The 26,979-nt window shown below is 36.6% G+C and overlaps 1 protein-coding gene across 2 annotated transcripts in view; it reads left to right on the top strand.

Moving 5' to 3' along the window:
* The window catches only part of SLC24A3 (solute carrier family 24 member 3), a 715,880-nt gene that overhangs the window by 507,915 nt on the left and 180,986 nt on the right, over positions 1–26,979 (top strand). For both annotated transcript variants that reach the window (XM_074287758.1, XM_074287757.1), the window contains exons 4-6: positions 7,817–7,891; positions 15,207–15,291; positions 17,167–17,270. In XM_074287758.1, the coding sequence (XP_074143859.1) occupies positions 7,817–7,891; positions 15,207–15,291; positions 17,167–17,270 (264 nt within the window). The remainder of the gene's footprint in view (positions 1–7,816; positions 7,892–15,206; positions 15,292–17,166; positions 17,271–26,979) is intronic.

The raw sequence follows: 26,979 nt of genomic DNA, 5'->3' as shown, positions 1-26,979 counted from the left end.
TAAACAAGTGCAATTCTTCTATACTTATTTCCATGTTTATCATGCTGCCCAAGAAAAATCAGATCAAAAAGAGAAAAATGAGAAAGAAAATCAAAAGCAGTCAAACAACAACAAAAAAGATGAAAATACTACGTTGTTATCCACATTCAGTCCCCCAAGTCCTTTTTTCTGGATGCAGATGACCTTCTCTATCACAAGCCTGAATCCCCTCATTGTTGAAGAGTCACATCAGAGTTGATTTATCACATAATCTTGTTGCTATATACAATGTTCTTTTGGTTCCACTCACTTCACTTAGCATCAATTCATGTAAGTCTCTCCAGTTCTCTCTGAAATCATCCTACTGATCGTTTCTTATAGAAAAATAATATGCCATAACATTAATATACTATAACTTATTCAGCCACTCCCCAACACTCACTCCACTCAATTTCCAGTTTTCTTCCACTACAAAAAGGGCTGCTACAAACATCCTTAAATACATGAGGATCTTTTTTCCCTTTTTATGATTTCTTTGGACACAGACCCAGGAGAGACACTGCTGGATCAAAGGGTATACATAGTTTGATAGCCCTTTGGGCATAGTTCCAAATTGCTCTCCAGAATGGTTGGATCAGTTCACAGTTCCACCAACAATGTATTAGTGTCCTAGTTTTCCCACATCCCCTCCAACATTTATCATTATCTTTTCCTGTTATCTTAGACAATCTTACAGGTATGTAGTCTTAATTTGTATTTCTCTGATCAACAGTGATTTAGAGCATTTTTTCATAATATTAGAAATGGTTTTAATTTCTTCTTCTGAAAATTTTCTGTTCATATCCTGACTATCAATTGGGAAATGGTTTGTATTCTTATAAATTTGAGTCAATTCTCTATATATTTTAGAACTCTTTGATGTAAAAATATTTTCCCAGTTTTCTGCTTCCCTTCTAATCTTGTCAGGTAATTTCTACTTTCTATAGCAGGAGACAATATGTATAGGGCAGTGATGGCCAGAAAGTGGTTTGGTTTCTAAAGTTTTATAGAGAAAGGGTAAGCAGGAGGACTCTACTCCACACATCCTGGATATCAAGATCTATTGACTCAATGCATATATTAGCTCACCAAGTCTGAGGATTCAGAAGAAAAACCTCACCCCCCTCCACCACCTATCACACCAATGAGGTGATTAGGGATAGCTTGGCAAAAGAGATAAGAAGTTTACCTTACAAATAAAATGAAGGAGCATTGTATAATTAGTCAATCAATAAGCATTTATATTTCATATATATTGTTTCAGGCACTTTGTAGCTTCTGGGGATAAAAACACAAAAACTAAAGCAATCCCTGCCCTCAACAAGCTTATATATGACTGAAAAAAGCCAGCAGGTACATGTAGCACAAATAGGTTTTGGGGCTCACCTTTCCCCTATTGTTGTTTCTCCTTCCTTTTTTGAAAAGACCCAATGACATCATGGGTGATACCTTGACTTGTGAGTGAATTAGACTTGAGGCAAAGTTACCTTGTCATCAGCATCCTTCTCTCTTCCAGAGTCACTTTAAGTTCAGTTGCAGGGCAAAAGTCAAAACAAGTGGTAGTGGCCTAAGATGTATGGCATTTAAGCTCTCCATAGCACTTGTGTTAGCCACCTTTATGGTCACTAGAATAAATTGTTCTCATCTGCCTTTTTTATCAGGGAAAGTCTTCATGTGCTTGAGGTAAACACCCAACTAACTCACCAACATGTCTAAGGCTTATTGGTTACCCTCAACCTGGATTACCCATCTGCCCACATGGTTTTATCAGGGTATGGCTACTGTTACTAATTGAATGATCCTGAGGGAGACAGATAGTCAGCAAGCTTGGAATGTTTTTCCTCAATCTCTACCTCTTAGCTTCACTAGCTTCTTTTGTGCCTCAGCTCAAATTCTCTTTTTACAGGAAAACTTTCTGGCCTCCAAATGTCCCCCTCTTCCTCATTACCTTTCATTTTCAATATTTTCAGATCTATGCATTTATATAGCTATTTGTATGTCTTACCCTCTATTAGAATGAGAACCCTTTGAGGACAAAGCCTCTGTGCTTAGTATGATGCTTAGTCCATAGTAAATCATTAATAAATGGTTATTAACTGATTATATTATTGATTTGGTACTAAACATTAATTATTTTTTTATTTTTATTTTATGTATCAACATCTTATCTCCACAAATACACTGGTTGTTCCAAGTCAATTATGTTTTTGGCTATCTTTTACTTGTCTATTGTTGTTATTTAGTTGTGTCCAGCTCTTTGTGATCCCCCCATTTGCGGTACTCTTGGCAAAGATACTGTAGTGGTTTGCCATTTGATTCATTAGCTCATTTTATGGATGAGGAAACTGAGGCAAATAGAACCTTTACCAGAGCTGTTTATTCATTTTTGGAGTCCAACTGTCACTCAATGTTTTAAAAAACCAACAATAACAATTATCATCATCAATACCTACTGTTATCATGTCCCTATCCTTAATAGCAAGAGTAATAATTGTATGTTTAATATATTGTGTGGTTAAGGTAATGTTTTATTGTAAACCTGGATCATGAAAACTCATTGGCCTGAGGAGGTATGAAGGTATCTAAGGACAAGTAAATGAAATTAGATGAAGAAGTGAATGAAGGTGATCAGACCTTATCAATTCCTTTGTGACAATGAACTTGAAGTCTTTGGAATCCCAAAAATGGGATCATGGTAGTAGGGAAAACAAACAGTCCAGTTTGAGTTTGAAGCAAAGTCTGGAAAATAATTCCCTCTTTCCTTTAAAATTTTTGTTCAATTACAATACTTGCCAGCCCCGACACACATACACATAAAATATAAACACACACACATACAAATTTATTTTAACATGTATATTATATAATAGAATCAATTATGATATATATGTGGGTACGTGAATATAGCTTCTGAATCACTGCCTTGTCCTGGTGAAGAGGATTACATAGCTCAATAGAATTGTGAGTTATGTCATGCAGGGTGATCCAAGATAGACATCTCTAACAAAAAGTGATTCACCAGAGAAGGAAATGGTAAACTACTCTAGGATTTTTGCCAAGAAAACCCTAGGGACAGTTGACCTGGCATGCTAAAGTTCATGGGATCACAAAGAATCAGACATTACTAAACAATATGAATCTATATTAATTATACTTATATATGTACATATTGTCTCCCCCAAGAAAATGTAAGTTCTATGAGAGTAGAAATTATTTCATTTTTTTCTTTGTATCTTCAGTACCTAGAATAAGGCACACAGTAGGTATTGAGTAAAAGCTTTTTGACTGGCAAATTGATAGGAGGATCCTAAGAGCCATGGAGAATGCCAAGCTCAGGAAAAGAAACAGGATAGCCTGAGTTTTGTGTTACTAGACCATATGGTCTCCATAAAGTAAAGGTTCAGATGCTGATCTAGGGCAGTAGCTAAATCCAGCTTCACAAAGGACAGAACCATTTGTAACAATCAGCTGTCAATTTTGCTTGCAGCCAAGCAATCAGGACAAAGAATTAGCAGATGGAGGCAGAAAAAGAAGATAAGGAAAAGACAGAGGGAAAAAGTAAAGGCAAGAGAATGAGAGAGAAAACAAGGAAGAGGGAGAAAAAGAACAGAGTTTCCAAATACCAGGCACCCTAAGATCTGAAGATGAAAATAACTGAATTCCAACCAAGAAGAATCTTTCTTATTTGTTGCGGAGCCAGTGGAAAAGACAGGATTTCAATAGACCCATTACCATTGAAAAAAAAAGGGCAAACATAAAGTATCTTTAGGCCTGAAACCCAAACTCTTTAAGATCAAATATGACAGTACCTGCTGTAAGCCTGAGGCTTCCATATCTGGAGCTTGGTTAGAGAAAAACATAATAGAAACATTGAGACACACAGAATACTTGTCTGAAGATTTAAACTTAGGTCTAGCATGTAGCCCAAACAGGATTTGACCAAGTGATTCAGATGACAAGATTTAGAAAGAGGGATTCAGTCAGAACACAGAAGAAGAACTAAGAAACAATAAGGCCTAGTGTCATGACATTTTCAGGTAGGACCAGAAAGTTTGCATAATTTAAGGCCTTATATGTCTCCTATGACTCTTAGTAACAAAATCCCTGAGCCCTCCTCCCTCCAAAAAACACTTTTGTGTGCTGTTTTCAGAAGCAAGACTAGAGAAAAGCAAAAATAAAAGCGGCATAGCTTTGTATATAATGTCCTGAGGATGAAATCCAGAAAATCTGGCTTTTAAAAAAATCTGACTTGAGATGTTTCCTAACTATTTGACTTTGGGCAAGCTTTAGCATTAAGCCCCTACTTCCTCATTTGTAAGGTGGTAATGATAATAATAACACTTACCTAACCATATAAAGGTGGAATAAAAGAAAATATGTTGTTGTTGCTGTTTTTACAATTCTTAAAGAATTATAGAAAGGTGAGGTTTTATTATTATCAAGTCAATGAGTTAACCTCCATAATGAGGGAGTCCAGATAACAAGGACAAATACTCACATGAAGAATTAGTAAAGGGGAACTGGCATTCTAATCCCTAAGGCTGGACCTTAAAAAAAGTAGGGTCATGAGGATGCAGCAGACCTATAACATCTTGGTTTAAAAAATAAATAAATAAAATAAACATTAGTGATCACTTTGACAACCAAGATCCAACATAATCACCAATTATTGATTCAATTTAATTCAACAAACATTTATAAAGCTCTTAAGCATTCCTCAAATGTGTATATATGCTTATGCTAAGGATTTGCTATACAAAGCCCCCCACAATTGATTTCCTACCCTTCAGAAACATGCATTCTACTCAAGATATTCAAAATGCATGTTGCTAAGTAAATATAAAGCATTGCCCTTAAAATTTTTCAGGAGGGATTTATCACTGTTTTTAGTAATTTCAATTGTGTCCAACTTTTCATGACCTCATTTGGGATTTTGTTGGCAAAAATACTAAAATAGTCTGCTATTTCCTTCTCCAGATCATTTTACAGTTGAACAAATTAAAGCAAATGGAGTTAAGTGACTTGCTTAGGATCAAACAGACATTTAGTGTCTGAGGGCAGATTTGAAGTTAGGAAGTTTAGTCTTCCTGACTCCAGGCCAACATCTCTATCCATTGTGTCACATAGCTGCCCTTCAGGAGGGACAGAATACTAAAAAACATCTCTCAGAGGATATGGTTACAGAGCTGTGCTTAGAAGGAAGCTAGGGATTCTGAGAGCTGGGGGAGATCAGGAGCATTAGGAAGGATGATAGAAAAAGACAACATAAAAAGGGACAGAGTTGAGATAGGTGACAGATAGTGAGCTAAAGTGAAAGAAATATAATGCATGAAATAGAATGACATAAAAGATAGTTGGAAGCCTTCTTGTACAGAATTTTAAAAGCCAGGCTGAGAATTTTGCATTTTTTTCCTAAAGGCAATAGGGAGCTACTGAAGTTTTTTGAACAGCGGAGTGACATGAGTAAGACTGTTTTAGGAATATTAATTTGGCAGCTAATGTGAATGATGGGTTGTAGAGGTGAGACATTGGAAATAAATGACCAATTAAAAAGTTATTTCAGTAGTTCAGGTAGAAGGTGGGCTGGGGCCTGAACTAGGCTGAAGGCTCAAGGAGTGACATGAAAGGGACAGTGACAAGAGATGTTGTAAAAGTAGAAGTGACAGAACCTGTCAATTGAGTCGATGAAAGAAATGAAAAAGACAAGGATGACCACAAAGTGATGACTGGAAGGCTCTACTAATTAAACTAACTTTGTGGGCCCAACTGTTAATGAGGGAGGGCACTTCCTAGCTGCAATGAATTCACACTTCAGCATATATGCTGTTAGTCCCACTTTTCTCCTTTGCACATGGAAGAATAATTAGGATTCATTTAACCACAACAGACATGTAAGTATTCCTGTGCTCTTCTCTGGGGAATTATATATATAGGTGTACTATATTACTTTTAGCATTATAGTAACTTATTTAATTTGTAGATAAGTATATAAATTATAATGGACTCCTCACCGCTAAGCACAGGGATAATGGTTTCTAGGGTTTCTTAAATTCTTTCCACTTGTGACCTATTTTCACCTAAGAAATGTTTACATGACACCACATGTATAGAAATATAAAATAGGTATGCAAAGCAAACAGTTACTGATAATAAATTGTACTTTTACAACCCCAACAAATAAGACTCTGTATGGGGTCATGAGCTACATACAGTTTAAGAAGCTGTGATTTATACTCCCTCAAACTTTTTTCAATTTAAACATTATGTATAATAGGGGAAGGCATAGATAATTGTTTATTTTGTGGTAGTTTTATTACCTTTCCTTAAAACCTTGAAGAAGCATCAAAATAGTATCAGTGGTGGCTGACATGTTTGGATTTCACAAGTAAAGTGTGGCCTTCTGTGATCTTAAGAGCAAGAATTCATTTTGGAATTCTATTATTTTTATTTGACTACTATCTACAAAGTCAAAGGGAGTTTATTCGTGAGGCCTTAGGATAAATTGTTACTTAGCAATGACAAAATGTATCATTGAAACAATCTGTTGTGTTTGGGGTGGTTTTAATTATACTTGTCTCATTAGAAACATTACTTCAATACAATAATCTGTCTCAAAGCTGAAATTCCAGGCCTTTCATTTACAATACAGGCACCTTACCTGTGATGTATGGATTGTAAGACTTGGAGCTGAGAAGATCTTAGTAAAAATCCTGCCTCACACATCACTTAAACTCACTCAGCCTCAGTTTCTTTATCTGTAGTCCAACTACTAGTGCCTTCCCAAACAATTTCATTTGTGCTATATTTCTATTTCATTTCTCTATTTATTCTGCATATTTGTATATATGAGTGCATGTGCATATGTATAGTCATCTCCCTTGTTAGAATATAATTTCCATGAGAATAGAGACTGTTTCATTATTATTTGTTTTTAATTTATGGAATAAAACAAGTATTTCTATAATATAGTATAATAAAAAAGATTGCACATAAAACTGCAAATCTATTGTGTACAACTTGCTTTCTTTTAAATATATAATAATCATGAAAACATATTTTTCCCTTTTTTTCCCTCTGCTCCCCTCCCCACCTTAGAGATAGCTACCATTAGACAATATGTACATGTCTGTGTAAAATTATGTAAATTTATTCTACACATACTTCTATTTATCAGTTCTTTCTCTGGTTACAAATAGAATATTTCTTCATATGTCTCTTATAGTAAATTTGAGTATTTTTAATAGTGAAAATTACTCAGCCTAAAGAGGAGTTATACTATCTATACCCTTTGACCCAACAAATACAGCTACTAAGACTATTTCCAAAGGTGATTGGGGAAAAGGAAACAACCTATGTGTTCCAAAATGTTTATAGCACTCTCTCTGAAGTGGCAAAGAACTACAAATTGCAGGAATCCATCAATTGGGAAATGGCTGAACAAATTGTGATATATGATTGTGATAAGATACTGCTGATGAGCTCCATGATCTTTAAAAAACATGAAAGTCTTGCACAGAATAAATGAAATTAACAGAACCAAGAGAACATTGTATACAGTAACAGCGCTATAGTTTCCTTCTTTATATTAAAATCCTCAGAACTCAGTTTCTGGTGCTTAATGAATGTCTGTTTGATAGATTGAACTGAAAAATGGAGATAATAGGACCTACCTCACTGACTTGTGTAAGGATGAAATAAGATAATGTACAAAAACCATTTTACAAATTCAAGAACTATGTAAACGGTAGCTGTTATCATTTTGATGTTCTAGACCTGAATATTTTCTCTTTTCTTTCAGGCCATGTACATGTTCTATGCTTTGGCCATTGTGTGTGATGACTTCTTTGTCCCTTCCTTGGAAAAGATTTGTGAAGTAAGTATCTCTCCTTCTTTCTTTCTCTTTCCCTTCCTTCTTCCCTCCCTCCTCCTCCCCTCTTTTTCTCTATCTCTGTGTGTCTCTCTCTTTCTCTCTTTGTCCCTTGTCTCCCTTTCTGCCTCTGTCTCTGTGTGTATGTCTCTGTGACTCTGTATCTCTGTGTCTGTCTCTCTCTATCAGTCTCTGTCTCTATCTTAGTATGTGTGTCGTTTCTCTGTGTCTCTCTGTGTCTCTCTCCCTGTGTCCCTCACTCTCTCCTTCCCTCCCTCTCTCTCTCTCCCTTCTCCATGGATAATTGAGTAATTTACTGTTTCTCAATGGGATTCTAATAATAGTACCACTTGGAAGGGAACCTTCCCATTTCTGTTCACTTAATTTGGGACCTTATAATTTAGTTATTTCTAGGAAATCTTCAACCAAAAGAGGAACTGGCCTCTAAATTTGGGTGAAACTTACTACAAAACTAGTTTTATCATTTTCATGGCTATAAAGCAATATAATATGATCCTTTTCCCAATCTCCATTTCCTCCTTCTTACCCTCTTCTTCCCCTTGAAATCTTCTTTTGTAGCTTCATACAGGTCCTTGCAAAGTCTGAAACTTTCAGACATTGATTTTTCTCCCTCTTTTTCTTTCTATATGTATATATGATTCTCAAAGCAGAAGCTAGAAAAAGATAAGATGAAAGAGTTGTGAATAAAGACCAGGAAAAGAGACAGTGTTAGAAGTCATCACAATAAGAAGGATACTGAATACCAAGTTAAATTGCTTTAATCAAAAAATATTCACCATATCTGCAACTCTTTCATTCTTTCTCCCCTTTCATCTCCCTTGTACATTTTGAAATTCAATTCCCTTTATCTGGAAGCTCTCTAGCATTTTTTAAAATTCAGAATCCCAGTTGGGAAAAGGGATTTCTCTCTCCCACACCTCCAATCTGGAGCTCCTTCTGTGGTTTCTCAAAAATATGGGTCCTCCAAAGAATGAGGCTGTTAAAAAAAAATAACCTAGCTATTTATTGTTTAAAATCTAGCCAAGACTTTTCTTTTAAAGCTTTATTATTGATATAATAACAAATAGTAGCATTTATATGGCTCTTTAAGGTTTGCAGAGAATTTCACAAATATTTCAATTTTTTCTTCACAACCAACCTGGGAGTTAGGTATTGTTATTATCCTCATTTTATAGATGAGGGAAGTGAGGTGGATTGGCTTGCCCAGAGTCACTTAGCTAACCTGAGGAAAAGTCAATGTAACTCCAGATTCAGAGCTTGATCCACTATACCACCAGCTGATATTGCTAATAATCCTTCACTAATTTCCTTCTCTAATGATTCACTGTGGGACAAAAGCAAGTCTGAGTCCTTGAATACTCTGCCTGCCTGTGGAGCTCAAGCGCTGGTAGCTCCCAACCCTGGAAAGCCTTCTAAGGGGTACAAGGTGATGGATGACATATCTGTCTGTCTAAGGGCCAAGCTAGATGAATTTGAAGAGGCTCATTACCAGGAAAGATGTTGGGTAGTTTTAGAGTTTTTAAAAAATCATCGAATAAGTTGTGGCAAGATTATGATCTGGGTCTGTAGGGGGAATACTCCCTGTGACAAAATGACAGATCTTTGAAGTTCTAATCTGAGGCTTGGGTTCAGAAGTATAATTTAATCAATATAGAGAATTTTTAATATGGAAACCTCCACACCCAAGCTCATATTGGCCATTTGTTTATTACAATCTTAAAGAGCTATCTAGGTCACACACTCAGAACATGTCAGATGTCTCCCTGACTAGAAGTCCATGGGAGATACTCTACTACCTCTCTGAAGTAATGATCATAATCATTAACAGGAATCCACATATAGAGTAGCAAAGGGAATGTTGGCATTGATCCATGCAAAGAGATGAGAGGCTTATATGTGTGCTGGACTTGTCGTCAAGAGACTTAAGTTCACATTATACTTCAGATACCTAATTAGCTTTGTGACCCCAGGAAAGTCACCTAACTTCTCTTAGCCTCAGTCTCCTCATCTGCAAAATGGGAATAATAATAGCATCTATCTTATAGCCTTATTGTGATCAAATGAGAATTACAAACCTTTAAATGCTATATAAATGCCATTATTACTTAATTGCAAGAATCTGATGCCATAAGAGGGTATGACTTTAATGAATCAAGAAGCACTTGTTAAAATGCCTACTATGTGCCAGACATTCTCCTAGAAATTGGAGCTAGTACACAGATGAAAATTAAAATAGTCACTACCTTCAAAGAACATGGAACAGCACTTAGAATCAAGGATGACAACATGAACATATATAGATAGGTGCAAAAGAGATTCTGAGGAAATGTTAGCAATGAGGAGTTGGGAAAGAAGAAGGGCAGTTAAGAAAGGCCTCATGAATCAGGTGGTTTTTAATGCCTAGCCTTGATGGAAATTTGGGATTCCAAGAGTTGATGGTAAAGAGAGAGTACATTATAGACATAAGTCTTATGAGTATTTAAGTGGCAGAAATAAGATTCAAACTCACATGTGTGATTCTAAGATCAGCTCTCTTTCTAGAATGCTTCTCTTGAGGAGGGATAGTGTCCATATCATTTTGGGTACTATTTTGCTGATGGGACCCCTCAGCAGATAGGCACATACTTTATAAGCAGAAATGACTTTTATTTAATGATGCTTGCAAGTCTACAATCCAATTGGTTTACTCTTTTGTGTTCAGCTTTATTCCCTTCTTTCCCTTACCATTATCTTCTGAAATGAGACAGTCTAGGAAGGATCTCATGTGAATCTATCAAAAAATAAAAAATTTTATACTAAATTGGGCCAATCTAGCAGCCTCAGAACATGGGCATCCGGTAGAGAAGAAGTATTGAAAAGAGAGAAAAGAGATAAAAATGGAGAGTTACAGAAACTTCAAACACTTTAGAGCCCAAATAGTTTTACCTAGGTTTTCCCTTGTCAGAAAATGAGCAGAGAGGAGAGAGGAAAAGAAGAGAAAAGAGGTCATTCCTAGCCATGTTTTCCAAAGCACTTTGCTTCTCCCTTTCCCCCTCAGTCTAATCTAATCTTACATAAAAATGGCTTTTGGGGAGGGGGGTTGCCATATAAAGAACTGCTATGTCTTCTCTGATCTGTCAGGATAGTTTAAGAAATATTATATATGTGAATTTGTGGGTGGTAAGAAATAAAGTTTACATTTGTATGTATCTGAATATGTTTACATCTCTGGAAATACGGGGCCAATTTTTATTTAGAATTACATTTTCTCACAAGATTATAGGGTTGAGATGAGAGGAAATCTCATGGATATCTAGGAGGGTTTTTCCATCTTAAAAAAAAAAACAAACTATAACTACCTTTTATGGCAGTTTCATATCTCCTAGAGAGCATAGCCATGTGGAAGGAGCAGCTATCCTTGGGAAACTAGGAAGATGACAATTTTCAGTTTGGGGATAGTTACACTAAAGAAGGATAGGATTAACATCCTTCATCAAAGCACAGTGTTAGCAACTAAAAACCTGCAGCATTTGATGTACACAAATTAGGAGCAGAGAGAATCAGTGGGAAAGTGAAAGAGAAAATTAGAAGGTACAGAAGAGAGGAGAGAACAAATCAGCTTTGGAATATGAATTAAAACCCATACAGAGTCTCAGTTGTGAGATAGTTATTAAACATCTGTAAAGAGCAAAGAGTGAGCTTCTCAAGAAGCTTATAGTCTAAGAAGAAAAACAGGAGGTATACTTCTAAAAAGGTCACTACCACTATAATAAATGTTAAAGAAGTAGCATAGATAACTTACACTTTGTGGCAATCAAGGAAGGAAGAGGTCCCTTGCAGCAAGCAGAGGCATTACAGAGGAGGTGCCATTTGGCCCTACAATGGCAGAAAGGATATAGATAGGCATAGTGCAGAGGGAAGAGGACAAAGACACCAAAGATTCAGATTGAAGCCCAGGCTCTGGCTTCTGTTAGTTATCTGATGTACAACAAATCAGATAACCTCTCTAGACCTGTTTTCCTTATCTGGAAAATAGGGATAATAATTTAATCTGTTCTATTAACCTTATAGGATGAAAAACAATTTAAATTATATATATAGGGGCAGCTAGGTGGCGCAGTGGATAGAGCACCAGCCTTGAATTCAGGAGGACCCGAGTTCAAATCTGGTCTCAGACACTCAACACTTCCTAGCTGTGTGACCCTAGGCAAGTCACTTAACCCCAGCCTCAAAAAAAAAAAATTATATATATATATATATATATATATATATATATATATATGTATGTATATATATATGCACATATATATACTAATATATGTGTATATATAGTATAGACATATATACAGTGTATTGTGCAGAATAAAGAAAGAAAGGAGGGAAGGAGGGAGAGAAGGAAGGAGGGAAGGAGAGGGAAGGAGAGGGGAGGAAGGAAGGAAAGAAGAAAGGAAGGAAAGAGGGAAGGAAGGAGGAAGGGAAGGAAAGAAAGGAAGAAGGGAAGGAAGGAAAGAAGGAAGAAAGGAAGGAAAGAGGGAAGGAAGGAGGAAGGGAAGGAAAGAAAGGAAGGAGGGAAGGAAGGAAGGAAAGAAGGAAGGAAGGAGGAAGGGAAGGAAAGAAAGGAAGGAGGGAAAGAAGGAAGAAAGGAAGGAAGGAGGGAAAAAAGGAAGAAGGGAAGGAAGGAAGGAAGAAAGGAAAGAAGAAAGGAGGGAAGGAGGGAAGGAAGGAGGAAGGGAAGGAAAGAAAGGAGGAAGGGAAGGAAAGAAAGGAGGAAGGGAGGGAAGGAAGGAAGGAAGAAAGAAAGGAAGGAAGGAAAAAGGGAAGTTTCTTTTACACATAATACCTCTGTCTTGCTCTAAAGATCAAGAAAAAAAAAAACTATTGAAAAAATTGGTACCTATTAAGCTTGCTGAACGCTTCTTTATAAGTATTATCAAACCTGAAGAACATAACAATCCTAAACGGTAGGTATTATTATAATCCCCATTTTACACTTGAGGAAACTGAGGTATGTAGAAGTTAAATGACTTGCCTAAAGTTATGTAGCTTAGTGTCAGCAGATAGGTATGAACTCAGATCTTCCTGATTCCAGGCCCATCCACTCTGCCACCCATTGTCTCAAGGAGATAAGGTTGCTAAAATCTATCAGGGACCTTGTTGGGGAGAGTCTTAAAGAAAAAGCTGAGGGAGTTGGATTTTATGGAAGGTTCTTGAGAAGGAGAATGGCAATGTCTGACTAATTCATCTTTCTGATTGATTAATGGTCACTTAAGGGCCACTAGGTGGTGCAAGTCCAAGCTCAGCTTAGAATCAGGAAGACTCATCTTCCTGAGTTCAAATCTATCCGACACTTGTTAGCTGTGTGACCTTTGGCAAAACAATTAACACTGTTGGCCTTAGTTCCTCATCCATAAAATGAGCTACAGAAGAAAATGTCGAACCACTCTAGTATCTCTGCCAAGAAAACTTTAAAAGGAGTCATGAAGTGTCAGATATAACCCCCCCAAAATAAATAAATAACTGAACAAATATTAGCACTGACAATCAATTAAAGAAATAGAAGATAAAACAGACTGCCAAACTCTTGAAGCCATATTTGGTTTGTGAGGTGTTTGACAACTACATTTATATGGTCTTCTCCTGTGGGCTAAAACCCAAATGACTTCATCCCCCCTTCCTGTAGTCCTGCCTTCAATCTCACAAAAATTCTCACTTCCAACTTAGACCATAAAGACCTCTTCTTTCCATGGCATGATGTCCATGTTTAATCAGCAGTAGGGACTTAGATATCCCAGTTTACAAGGATCACTGTTTATTTGTTTTCAAATTAGTATTGTTGTATCCATTGGACCACACTGCCCCTTGATGGTGGAGAAATGAAATACAACCAGGGAGTGATTCCATTTGAGAAAGGACCCCATGGCTTCTAGTATCTAAAATATATTTGTTGGAAATTTGATTTTTACTCATTAGCAGTGGGTTATTTCTATTCCAAGATTAGCCACTTGCAGTATTTATTTATGAATCAAATGGCTGAAATCATAAGCAAATCTTAACAAGCATTCTCCCATATGACTTTCCTTCCTAATCAGCAATAGCTTTCAGTTAAGATATAGTTAAACATAGGCTGTAGCTCTAAACTAGTTGCTGCCAAGTAATTTGCTGTACAGAGTAACTCATGTAAACAATTTGTGTTAGAGTACAATAGTCTAGAGATGTCTCTATATTACCCATTTCCAAAGTTTCTTCAGTATTATTCTCCAGGTCTACTTTCAAAAATTAGGTATCCACATAGGAATACAACCATCCTTTGACAACTTTGGTTTCTAGAGGACATCAAGATCAGCATTTGCCAGGACATTAGCTTAGTTCATAAGAACAGGAAAGTTTATTCCACTCCTCAGTTCTTAATATTAATATTAATTAATATCTTAATTGGGATATGATCCCAATGAGACTTCTAGTCATTACCAACACTTGTGAAATATTGTCAGGAGTACCAACCCAGCCATGCACTGGTTTCCATTTTTCATGATGGGTTTAGTTGTCAGAGCCAGGGCAATAGCATTTTTAAAATGCCGTGTTACTATATCTGCAGAATCCATGCCTTCTCCATGACTGTCTCCCAATGCTTGGAATGTTCTTCCTCACTTCTACTTTCTGACTTCCTCATCCTTCTTTAAGATTCGGCTCAAATACTACTTTTTGCAAGAGGTCTTTCCCTGCCTGCAGACCCCATTCCTTCCTCCCTGAAGTATATTCCCTTTGAGATCACCTCCCATGTCATGCTGCATTTATGTTGTGTCTAGAGATCTGTTTGCATGTTGTCTCCCCCATTAGAATGCAAACTACTTGAAAGATTGTTTTTGCCAGTGTAATTTCTGTGTTTAACTGTGTCAAGTGCTTGATAAAAACCCCTTAGATATATGTTTGTCTTCCATGAAGTCAGTCTTCCATGATTAATAATATTGAGTAATAAACCAATTGTGTTTAAGCTGGACACTTTCCCCAACCCTTTTCCCAACCTACCCTCTCCCTGCATGTACTTCTAGATATTATTTCCTTTTTGTTCATTAAATTATTCTGAGCTCCCCAACCTAATTCTCTATCCTTATCCTTTTCCTACCTCACTTAATGTAAAATTATTTTATCATTGCATGAAATTACAAAAATATAAAAACTTTGGAAAATGTTCCTTTGTAAAGAATCATATTTTAACATGCCCCTTCTGTGTATTTTCCCACTTAAATGATTGCCCACTTTTTCTATTCTTTGTCATAATGATCAGTAACTCACTGGTGGTCTTTCTTATATTCTTCTGCAGCGTCTCCATCTCAGTGAAGATGTGGCTGGAGCCACTTTCATGGCAGCTGGAAGTTCAGCTCCTGAGTTATTTACATCTGTTATAGGTAAATATCCTTATTATTGTTTTGGTCTGGACCTATAATTACAATGTTAGTCTCCAGATGTGAAGTATCATTAAACAAAAGCAAATTGGTGGGATTCTCAGATATTAAGTGATATGTTTAGGGTCCCACAGTTAAAATATTAAAGAGGTAAACTTGAACCCAAACCTTCTAACTTCAGGACCAATCCACCATCTATTATGGTGCACTTACTCTTTTAAGTAATTGTGTCAAACCACTAGATATTTATATGTCAGTAACTATGTGATGACAAACTTCATCAAGTTCACTCTCTGGGATGCCCCAAGAATGTGGAATGAGTGATAAAAGTGTCACCTTTAAACATTGTTTTGTTGGGACTTTCACCAATGATGAAAGGTGATGTAAAGCCAGAACTCTTAATCAGTTCATCCAGCCTCCATTTTCAATAACTCTAATAAGTCCATCCTGTCTTCATCTTATTAGCATGTTTTTAGACAAATCTGAGGCTTGATCAGTCACACAGACTCCTCCTTGATCCTCTCTGTGGCCTCTTCCAACTTCCTCTCTGGTTCTTCCCCTTACTCCTCAGACCTTGACCCTGCTCCTCCTCTATACAGAAAGATGTTTGCTTAATGATCTATGATTCTGACTTGCTTAGCCATATTTGATTAAGCCTGCGAGCTATTTCACATAATAAATGGCAAATCTTTGTGACCCATGATATCTAACAAGATTTTTTCATGTTGTGAGCATGTCTCTAACAGTCTGAAACTCTGCTCTCCCACAAAATAACTATGATGTCTGAATTTCATAATCTACTTAAGAGGACATACTCCCAATATCCTAGTAAGTTATTTTAAGACTAATTATATGCCAACATGGAGGCCCAGTGTATGTGTAGGTGAGCTATGTCAATATAGTAGATGAGGACCGCCAGCTCCCCTTTCTGATTTTTTGTTTTGTTTTGTTTGTTTGTTTGTGTTTTTAACTCATGGGTAAGTTAACATTATTTAACTTTGCCTCATAAAAAGTATTGAAGATTATATATAGTAATTCTGCTTTGCTGCACAAGAGAAACTTCTCTAGTTTATCCTCCTAAGCCATGCTTGCTTTCTATAAATACCAAAAAAGTATTTGAATTTGGGGACTAAGAGAATCTCCATAAGGTGGTTTATTTTTTAAATATACTTTCATTTATCTTATTAAATATTTCCCAAGGATGAATAAAAAATTAGCAATCATATAGTAAAATTTTGAGTTCCAAATTCTCTCTTTCCCCTTCCTTGAGAAGATAATCAATTTAATTTCTATTATACATATGAAGCTATGCAAAACATATTTCCACATTAGTCATGTTGCAAAAGAAAAAAGATAAAAAAAGTAAAAAAATATGTTTCAATCTTCATTCAAAGTTTATCAGTTATATCTCTGGAGGAAGAGAGCATTTTATGAATCCTTTGGAATTGTCTTGGATTATCTTCATCAGAATGTTAAATCTTTTACAGTTAATCATCATAACAGAAATATTACTGTGAACAATGTTGTCTTTATTCTGCTTGCTTCACTTTGCATGAGTTCATATAATTCTTCCCAGGTTTTTTAAACTATCCTATTCATCATTTCTTAAAACACAATAGTATTCCATTACAATAATATAGTACAACTTTTTCAGCCATTCTCCAATTGATGTGCATCCCCTCAATTGCCAACTATTTGGCACCTAAAAAGGAGCTGCTATAAAAATTTTTTATACAAATATGTCCTTTTCCCTTTTCTTTGATTTCTTTGGGGTAGAGGGTTGTAATTGCCAAGTCTAAAGGTATACAGTTTTATTACCCCAAGGGGTTTGTGTGTGTAGTCAATTAATATTTCAATAACTTGGTTTTTGTTTTTCAGGTGTTTTCATCACAAAAGGAGATGTGGGTGTTGGAACCATTGTTGGCTCAGCTGTTTTCAATATTCTCTGCATCATTGGTGTCTGTGGGCTTTTTGCTGGGCAGGTAAGACAAGAAGCTGGACTGTCATGGAAGAAATTCCTGTTTCCGTAGCAGTTCAAATTGATGAGGGATTTTAGCCTGGCATGCTAGGGCTAAGACCCACTTTTCTAAATATATGTCAAGTTATATCAACTTATTGGTGTTTCACATTCCAAACCTGGTCAGTCATCCAGCTAAACCCAGAATAAAAGCATCTCAGTGGAGTACTTTGAAACGCCATTCACACCCAAACTATGGCTTCATACTAGCTTGTTCAAGATAGCTAACTTGGAACTAGTGAATGAACCAGGACTCTTTCAAACAAAGTTTCATGGGGAAAAGAAAGGACTGAAACAAAATGTCTCCTACTAAACCCAATCCTAAATAGCTGTTTCCCAAGTTTCAGTCGCTTCCTTTGGCTGTTCATTGATCTCTTATCAATTTTTCATCCCATTTAAATTCCTATTCTACCTTGGTATTTGACCATGAATTTGGAACAACCAAATGCCATATATCTTCATTTGGGAAAGTACTGTAGGCTTTGTATTTCACTCATGACTAAGAATGGATCTCTGATACCTATACACCTTTTGTGAAGTTATAGGATATTTCCTGGAAGTAACAATATAAGAAAATAAAAAGCCTGGATTGAAAATGGGAGAGAGCCAATGGGTAGCTAGGCCCAGAATGTGCTAATATATGTTTAACGACTGAATCTTTGAAATATAAAAAAGTATGCCTAAAAGATATTTTTAAGCTTAAACTGCCTTGTTAACATTTTCTCCACCATTTTCTAAAATCTAAATAATCAACAAAACAAATCTATCCCTGATGAGCATTTAGGCTCATATTAAAATTTTAACAACTCTCAAGAGTCAGAACTGGTTATAGCATATTCCTGGTCTTATGTTAGGAACAAAGAAAGTCAATCTAGATAGATCACAGAGAATAGGACAGAGATTAATGTCCAAAGACATTAGAAAAATAGTTTGGGACCAAATTGAAAAGAATTTTAAAAGCTAAACAGAGAAGTTTATATTTTATCCCGGGACAATGAGAAGCCACTAGAATGGACTGAGTTAGGGGAGTGACAGACATGGTCCAATCTAAACTTAAGGAAAATCAGCTTAAACACCAGAGTGTATAGTGCCCTATCGGATTGAGGCATATAGAGGCTGCTGCCATGATTGAGGTGAGAAGTATCATTACTTCTGAACCTGAACCACAGTGGTAGGCACATAAATGGAGAGAGAAGGGATCAGATGTGAGAAACCTTGTGGAGGTAAAATAGCAAGATTTAATGTCTGATTGGATTGGTGGGGTGAGAGAAAGTAAGGCATTAAAGAGGTTCAACACAGGGCATTGTAGAAGGGTGGCATCCTAGGTATAAATAACAGCATGAACAAAGTCACAGAAGCAGTAAGTCAAGGGGTATATACTGGGGATGGCAAATAGTCCAGTTTGGAAAAGAGTAGCTTGAGATAAAATATATATTGACCATGGAAGATCATGAATGCCAAATTAAAAAGTTTGAACTTTATCCACTAAACCACAGAAAGCTAACATTGAAGCACTTGGAACATCTGATTAATAATGTGAAGACTGCTTAGGGAATATTGTTGACCCAGCCATGGTTAACTTATTGAGCCACCCTGCTCTTATTTAAATTCTTTCTTCTAAATGGTGTTGAAAATGGTCTGATAAATTCTTCACCAGGCTATCCCTAACCTCCTTTTCTAGACTTTAGGAGGATCATCATTCTACTGCTTTATCTCCAGCATTCTTTCTTCTTTTTTCAATATATTTGCATAACATTATGATTTTAATGTTTGATTATTATTTTTCATTAATTGCATTTAAAGTTGACTGCCTCTTGCTGAACCAGAGAAACACTTTTATTTGAGCAAAGCCAAAGTCATCTCCAAATTCTCCTGTAGGATATGAACATAAAATATAGGAAAGGCTCCTGTAGGTAGTTTACTATTGATCTTACAGTCAGGGAATATAGAGTCACATCAGCTTCCAATCTTTGAGGCTCCTTTTTCTCTTGACCTCTGGATTAGTCATCTTTTATACTCAATCTCAGAGTTGACCTCACTTTGGGACATTTTCTGTCTCCTAAATGCACAACTGTAGCAAAAGGAAGAATATCCATCCAAATTCTTGATGCTTTTCACACTTGACTTACCAAAGATATGTTTGGAATTTTCTCATAGCTTTCAAAAATTAATAATCAAGTCCTGAAGGAGAGTTTGTTTTTATAAGCATTATCTTAATTAGCACTGTCACTATTAGCAGTGTAATTATTAGCCTTGTCATCATTAGTTTAGTGATTAGTTGGTTACTCATTTAAACCTGGAGTCTAACTCAAAAGATACCGAAAAGGGAGAGGAAATGATGTAAAGAAATTAAACAAATGACTGGAAAGTGTCTTCCAAATGCCATCTTGCTTATTTATAATGGATTGGCTCTGATGCATTTATGCTTTATAATTCATTAACAGCAAATTTTAATCACTGAGTTGGCAAGAACTCTTGCATATAAGACAGAGCGATTGCTAGATTTCTTAGACAGTACTTTCTGTTTCTTATTAAGATTTTCCCCTCTCTCCCTAAACCTATAACATCATAGAGACCATATAGATATTATATGACATAGCAATTTACTTTTATTGGCTGGGCGAGCATGTGCCAGCTCTTCCTTTTATAAATCATTTCTCCCTGCACAATTAGAGGTTTCCCAGAAAATTCATTCTCATTTGCCAAAGCTCAATACGGCCTGTTCAGAAACACTTTATTCCTTATAATCCATTCACCTCTACTTCTCCAGGTTTAAAACATCTTGGATATTACCCAAAAGATTCTAGAGAATGTGTCCTGGGAAACATTACCACTATTATAATAATTTCTCAATAGATTTCTTTCAATAACTTCACAGGACAAGTACCACAGTGGTTGTTTCATCTATTATTCTCATTTTTCAGACTGGAACACTGAGGGACAAAACGGTTGCTTGATCAGTGCAAGACCATCCCTGTAAAAATAGCAGGGACAATATGTAAACTCTCAATAAGAGTCAAGATCTTATTTCACCATTTTTAGATGAGCATTTTTTTCTTCCACCCTTACCCAGTGATATCACATAGAAGAAAACTCTTTCTAACACGCATCAACCTCTAAAACTCTACCAGTGGAGCTTCTTTCTGGTGGCCTCATTCCATAAGAATTTGTTTGGCTTGTTGAGTGGAAGTATTCCCAACTCTAGGGCAACTAAGGCACAGCTTCATGTTGTATTTTCTTTGTGAGAAAGAGAAGAGACAGTATTGTAAAGTGAAAAATCACACCGAGGGAGGGAACTGTCATTAGCTCTCAGAAGCTCTCAGACAAATATTTGCTTTCTAAACCATCTGATCACTGGGAAAGCAATTCAGAAATAAATGAGATGACGCTGTATTACATCATGGAAAGTTCTCTCAGAGTGGGTGGAACCTGTTTCACTGTAGTATCATCAGAAATTGATCTCAGAAATTGAATTAATTAATAAATCCAATCTTTGTTTTCTATCAGCTTTATTATTTATGGCACTTTACATTTTTATTTGGTAAGAATCATTGTCATTGAGGACCTATGTACTTTTTTGAATGCATGCTATGTGTCATACTTCCTATGATTAGATAAGTTATCCATCGGAAAATAAAGCAGACTAAGTTTTGTGCTCCCATCTAAATTAGAGATTTGCTTGATTCAGTATAATTCAATATCTCTTGCTTTTGCAATTTTTAAACATGCCAAAGGTCCTATGTTCTTGTGAGGTATTCTGGATTTGAATGAGAAAAGAAGGCTACAGATGAGTACTCAAAGCAAATTGAAGGGATAGATTTTTCAGGCTATTATGAAGTAGCAGAAAGATTACAGTCCTACAAAATTTGTTTCCTAAAGCAAAAAGAAAAATACCACATCTCTTAATGCAACATGATTCCAGTGTTTGTTAGTCATGAATTTGCATGTTGAATTCAAGAAACCCTCATACTGGCTAACTGAAATATAACATTATGTGCCCAGATTCAGTATTTAGGGCACAACACATTTGAAATACATAATCAAATTACAAAGCAAATCATTTGATCTGATCACAGATTAGGAATCCAGTCTGTTTGTTGTTATCAGCATATGGTTCATGCTTCTAGTGGGAAGTTTGGAAGTCAAGTTCATTGGCATTACGGGAATTTGTTTGCCCCTTGTTGAAATTTCCCAACTTTGGCTTTTCTTCCTAACTTGCAGCATTTTCACAGGCAAAAACACACAAAACTAAAGAACATCCCCATCTCCACCCTAGCTATGTAACTACAGAAGTCATATATCGCATATACCTTAGACTCAGGAACCTGCAGCATCACAAATGGGCACCCTTTGAAGGTTCACCTCCAGTTCCAATTCATCTATTGCACTAAGTTATAGATTAAAAGCATTGTGCACCCTTTTCTGCCAAGGAATGTTTTGTATGGTGTAAAGAATTCTCTTTTATATTCTAAATTTCCCAATGTCGTCTTAATTCTCTTATCTCAAACTTCTCTTAATTCTAGTGTTCCTTCTATTCAGTGTTTCCTTATTTGTCCTGAATATACCTTGCTTTGCATATGTTTGTTTGTATGCTGTTTCCCCATTTTAGACTGCAAACTCCTTGAGGTCAAGAAAGCCTCTCATTGCTTAATTTAGTGCCTGGCATATAGTAGGCGCTTAATAATTGTTTATCAATTGATTGAACCCTCTGGGGAAATTGGCAAGGGGATGGAGGTAGAAGGGAGGGTTTTAGGGGGAGCTGCAGGTGATTTGTGAGTTCTTGTTCAGGAGTGTTGCATATAACAAAAAAGGAAGTTCTAGAGGGGATTAAATTACCTATATTTCTTCCCAAATGACTAAATTATTAGAGCTTTATATATTTCAAATGATGCCCAGCTATAGTGTGCTTTTAGTAATCAAGCAGCAGCTCCCCCAACTAAGTTTCCAGGAATACCCCTAAACAGATGGTGAAGATGAACTGCTAAACACGGTAACACAGAAGCAGCCCAGTTTTTTTCTTTTTTTCTGTTTACTATAGCTCCTTGATGAAAATCCCTTAACTAAATACCAATAAACAACACAAGACATTCCGAATTCTGAAATGTCTTAGAGGCCAGGCAAAAATAGTAGTGGTAAACTCTGACTCACTGAATAGCTTGACTTGCTGTCCAGAGACCCCACTTTTATACTGACTGAGTACCTGAAACCTGCTGCTGGATCTTTCTATTATCAGTTACCTGCTCACCTCTCTGCTGATTACTTGCTCTTTGAACCTCCACCAGTCTTTTACTCTGCCTCAGCATTGATTAATTCCTCAGATCTTCTAATTTTTGAACCCCACTTACAGTATTCTCAGCCATCTTTTCCCTATTCATGATCTAATATCCAGATTTCAGATCTTTTTTTCAGAGTTTATGTCCCTATAATCCTATCTCTATAATCCCTAGTCATGAGCCTTAGTTCAGATCCCCTTTTCTGAAAGAACTGGTTTTCTCTAATCAGGCCCAACCAATTACTGTCTTAGGCCCAGATAAGATACTAAGCAGAGATAGAGCTTGAAATCAAATTCTATTAGAATAACACATGATCTTTGATTTCATCTATATGATAAAATTGGTGAAAGGCAAGGATGCTTTACTCCATCTCTAAAAAGTCACACTTCAGGGGCAGCTAGGTGGCGCAGTGCATAGAGCACCAGCTTTGAATTCAGGAGGACCCGAGTTCAAATCTGATCTCAGACACTTTAACACTTCCTAGCTGTGTGACCCTGGGCAAGTCACTTAACCCCAGCCTCAGGGGGGGAAAAAAAAGTCACACTTCAGAAGGAGTCACAATTGAATAGTTCTATAAACTCAGGATGTATAATATAGCTTTCTTTGTGTTAGAGCTGGTAGTTTTAAGGAATCTTGGGATACTTGAAGCCCAAGATCAAAATCTTCTTGGCTAATCCCTAAACCAATTTGGATGGCATTCTCAAAATGCAGTCCAGTATATCTGCTGGAAGGAATTATGCATAGTCTGGAGTGAATGCATCAGCCCAAATACAACAGAGTCATTTGGGATGGTGCAATTATATGATCAGTTCCTCTGTTTTCAGAAGTCTTCAACCCATCATGTGTTAATGTCAATTATAAAATCTTATACACATGTCACCTCACAATAATCGTAAAAGATTAAGCAGAAAAAGATATTGGTGAAAGGCAGCTAGCTAAAGACCAAACACCAATTTCCTTAGTGGATAAATATAATTTGTGCTAATGTTAAGAGGGAATTAATTATACATGTTCCCCAAAGGACTAATAGCAATCTGCTTTGCTCAATAGAATGGCATTAGACAAAATGGTTGAGGTTGTACCATGAAAATTTCCTTTAAATTTCCTTCCATCTTCTCTTAGTTTTCTTGGCATCTTAGATTAGAAAAACTTAGCCCAGGTCTGACTTTACTTTCTGCTTTTTAATGACTTGTGTGACTTTGAGTAAGTCAGTGAAATGCTCACCCATGGGGGTGAAGATAGGGAAATAAACTAGTTGACCTCTCTTTCTTCTCCTTAGCTCCAAAATGCTATCATCCTTAATCCAAAACATAATGTATTCTTCCAACATAAGCATAATTCACAGCAACATCTTTGCCAGTGATCAGGAAGGCCCTAGGAGTAAGTCCTTTCCTAGAGTCCTGGGAGGAAGTCCTGTCCTAGATCCTAGGACGAAGTCCATCCCTAACATGGCAACCTCACCAGGCAAATCAAGGAAGTAGTATCAGGTAATAGAAAGACCTATTTTTGGTCAAAGGACCTGAGTTCAAATACCAAATCTGTCACTTATCTGTGTGAGTTTGAGCAACTCACATAACTTCTGAACCTCAAATTCCTCATTAGTTAAAAAAAGAAGAGGTTGGAATAAATTTTTCTTAGGTTTCCCTCTACTTCTAAATCTATAATTCTATCACCCTTAGAACTTCAGAGCTATAGCAGAAACCAAGAACAAAAAGAAAAATTATTCCTTGTCTCTAGGAACCTTGATAGATTACACATAGGAAAGGATTTATTTTTCATTGTAGAATATATTGGCGGAGCAGGATAGCCTTTAAATGTCATGATAAAAGTAAGAAGATAGTAGCAGAGAACAATTTATAACAAAGCCAGACAAGAATCCTGGAATTGTTGTCCACATTCAGAAATAGGGACCCAAACAAGAGAAAGACATGCCATGAAATATCTAACCTGCCTCAAATAAAGCAGTTCATCATTGAGTGTGAGAGTCTTGGTGAATACTGCATTTCTTTCCCTAGGGCCAAGGTAGAGGGGAGTTGTGTAGGACAGCAGAAAATGTGACCCATATAAGCAGTTACTGAAACAGATTTCCTGTAAATTGTCCCAGAATCCTTACATAAAAGCTACAGGGTTCTCTAATCCGGCCACAGTGTGCAAGCACACCACTCATGTCTTGGAGAACATGGTTTTTGATTGAATTGCACCATCTGTGCTCTGTTGTGATCCATCCTACCAAATTGTAGTCATTTTTAAATCAGCAGGTAGTGAGAACCATTAAAAATGATTTAAGTGATTACAACTGTACTTTATTGGTTTCATTACCTAAACTTGGGTTTACAGGGAAAAATACAAGAGAATGGGACTTTGTCTCATTTAATAGAACTGCAGGAAATCCAGGAGTTACTTGATTTTGCCCATAAGTGGCAGTAATTCTGCTCTTGGATAGATAGTTGAAGAAATGTGAGAAAGAGGACAGGAGCTTCAGGTAAATGGAAATGATATCCAATCCCAGAGATAACTGATGGCACAATGGATAGAGTGCCAATAAGTTCCTCTTTTGCCAAGAAGGAAAAATGGTGTTTTGTAAAGTATGTGGAGGTGGTAACGGTGTGAGGAGTTTGGAAAAGAAGCAAGGGAGCACGATGTGATAGGTTTTAAAAGTCAAATAGGATACTGGAGGTAATAGGGAGCCACTGAAATTTACTGAGTGGGAGGAAAATCCCCTACAATTTACTACAGCTGAGTAGAAAATGAATTGAAATGTGACAGAGAGGCCAATTAAAAGGCTCTTGCATTAGCTTTCTGCTGAGAGAAAATAAGGGCTTGAATTAGAGATGTGATCCTGTGAGTGAAGAAAAGGGGATGTATATCAGAAATGTGAGAGTAGGAATGCAAAATTTGGCAATGTATCAGATATGTGGGATGAATAAAAGTAAAGAGTTGAGAACAATACCAAAGTTATAGGCCTGGGTGACTAGGAAGATAGTAGTGCCTATAATTATAACAGAGAAGTTTAGGAGAAAATGACTTTTTTATTTGGGATTTTTTGAGGTTTGAAGTGCCTACAGGACATTCAGTTGAATATCCAGAGATAACCAAAAGGCAGTTGGTGATACATGACTATACCTCAGGAGAGAGAGTAAGGCTGGATATATAGACCCAGCAGTCTTCTGCATGGAAGTAGTAATTGAAACCATCAAAGCTGGTGAAATCACCAAGGGAGATAATATGCTATTTCCTTCCCTCTTGATTATCTCCAAATTATCCTGTTTGTACATAGTTGCTTGTGTATTGTCTTTCCCATTAAGTGTGAGTTCATTGAAGGAAAGAACCGCTTTTTTACCTTTCTTTTTATTGTTGTTGCTGTTATTTGTCCTTTGTTCTCAAAGAGGACCATGATATGAGGAAGGTGATGCTATAACATGCAAGTGAATTGGATTTAAGTGAGGGAGGGCTGGGCAAGGTCACCTGCCATCTGGATCTGGGGCAATATATGTGACTGGAGATAGCCCTGATCATAGCACACTGCCTAGTTTACTTGTTAACTTCACTACTATAGTTTGTGGGGCAGTTTGGTGATGCAAGAGATCCGGCCCTGACTCTGGAACTACATTCAAATTTGACTTTAGGTATTTACTAGTTGTGGGACCCCGGGCAAGTCACTTAACCCTATTTGTCTCAGTTCCTCATTTGTAAAATGAGCTGAAGGAGGAAATAGTAAAGCACCCTGGTATCATGCCAAGAAAACCCCAAATGGGGTTAATGGAGAATAAGGCATGACTGAAATGACTCAACAAAAACAATAACAACAACAAAGTATATATACATATATATTTTTACATCGGGAACTGTTAGCAGCCTGGTTAGACTAAAATGAAAAACATGTAGTAGGGTGCAAAGTAAGACTATTTAGGTAAGTGAAAGCCAGATTGTAGAGAGCCTGAAATGCCAACCTGAGGATTTTCAGTTTTATCCTAGATGTATATGGAGCCATTGAAAATTTGTGATTAAGCAGAGTGAAATGGTCACGTCTTTGTTAAGGAATATCAGATTGGAGAGATGGAAGACTGGAAGAAAGACCAATTAAGAGATTATTGCAATAATCCAAAGGGCCTGACTTGGGCCTGGTTAATTAGAGAGGAGACTGATACAAGAGAATAATGGGATTTTTTTTATGGTGTCTTTTTACTTTGGCTATCACATTTTTTTTTCAAAATAGACACTTCACACACAAAGTTTGCATGAGATTTGACCCCATGCAACACTTAGCTATGACAGGTGTGCCCTTCCACCACAATCATTGCTCTTAAGAGTTGCTTGTCTCTTCTAATTTCAATCTATTCACATTAAATCAATATCATCAAAACCAAAATGTTTTCTTTCCAAATAAAGACATTTCAGATG

Source organism: Sminthopsis crassicaudata, chromosome 2 (genome assembly GCF_048593235.1).
Source record: "Sminthopsis crassicaudata isolate SCR6 chromosome 2, ASM4859323v1, whole genome shotgun sequence".
NCBI classification, from domain to species: Eukaryota; Metazoa; Chordata; class Mammalia; order Dasyuromorphia; family Dasyuridae; genus Sminthopsis; species Sminthopsis crassicaudata.
The sequence above is the reverse complement of the archived record's forward strand: the minus strand, read 5'-3'. Positions and strand labels throughout refer to the sequence as shown.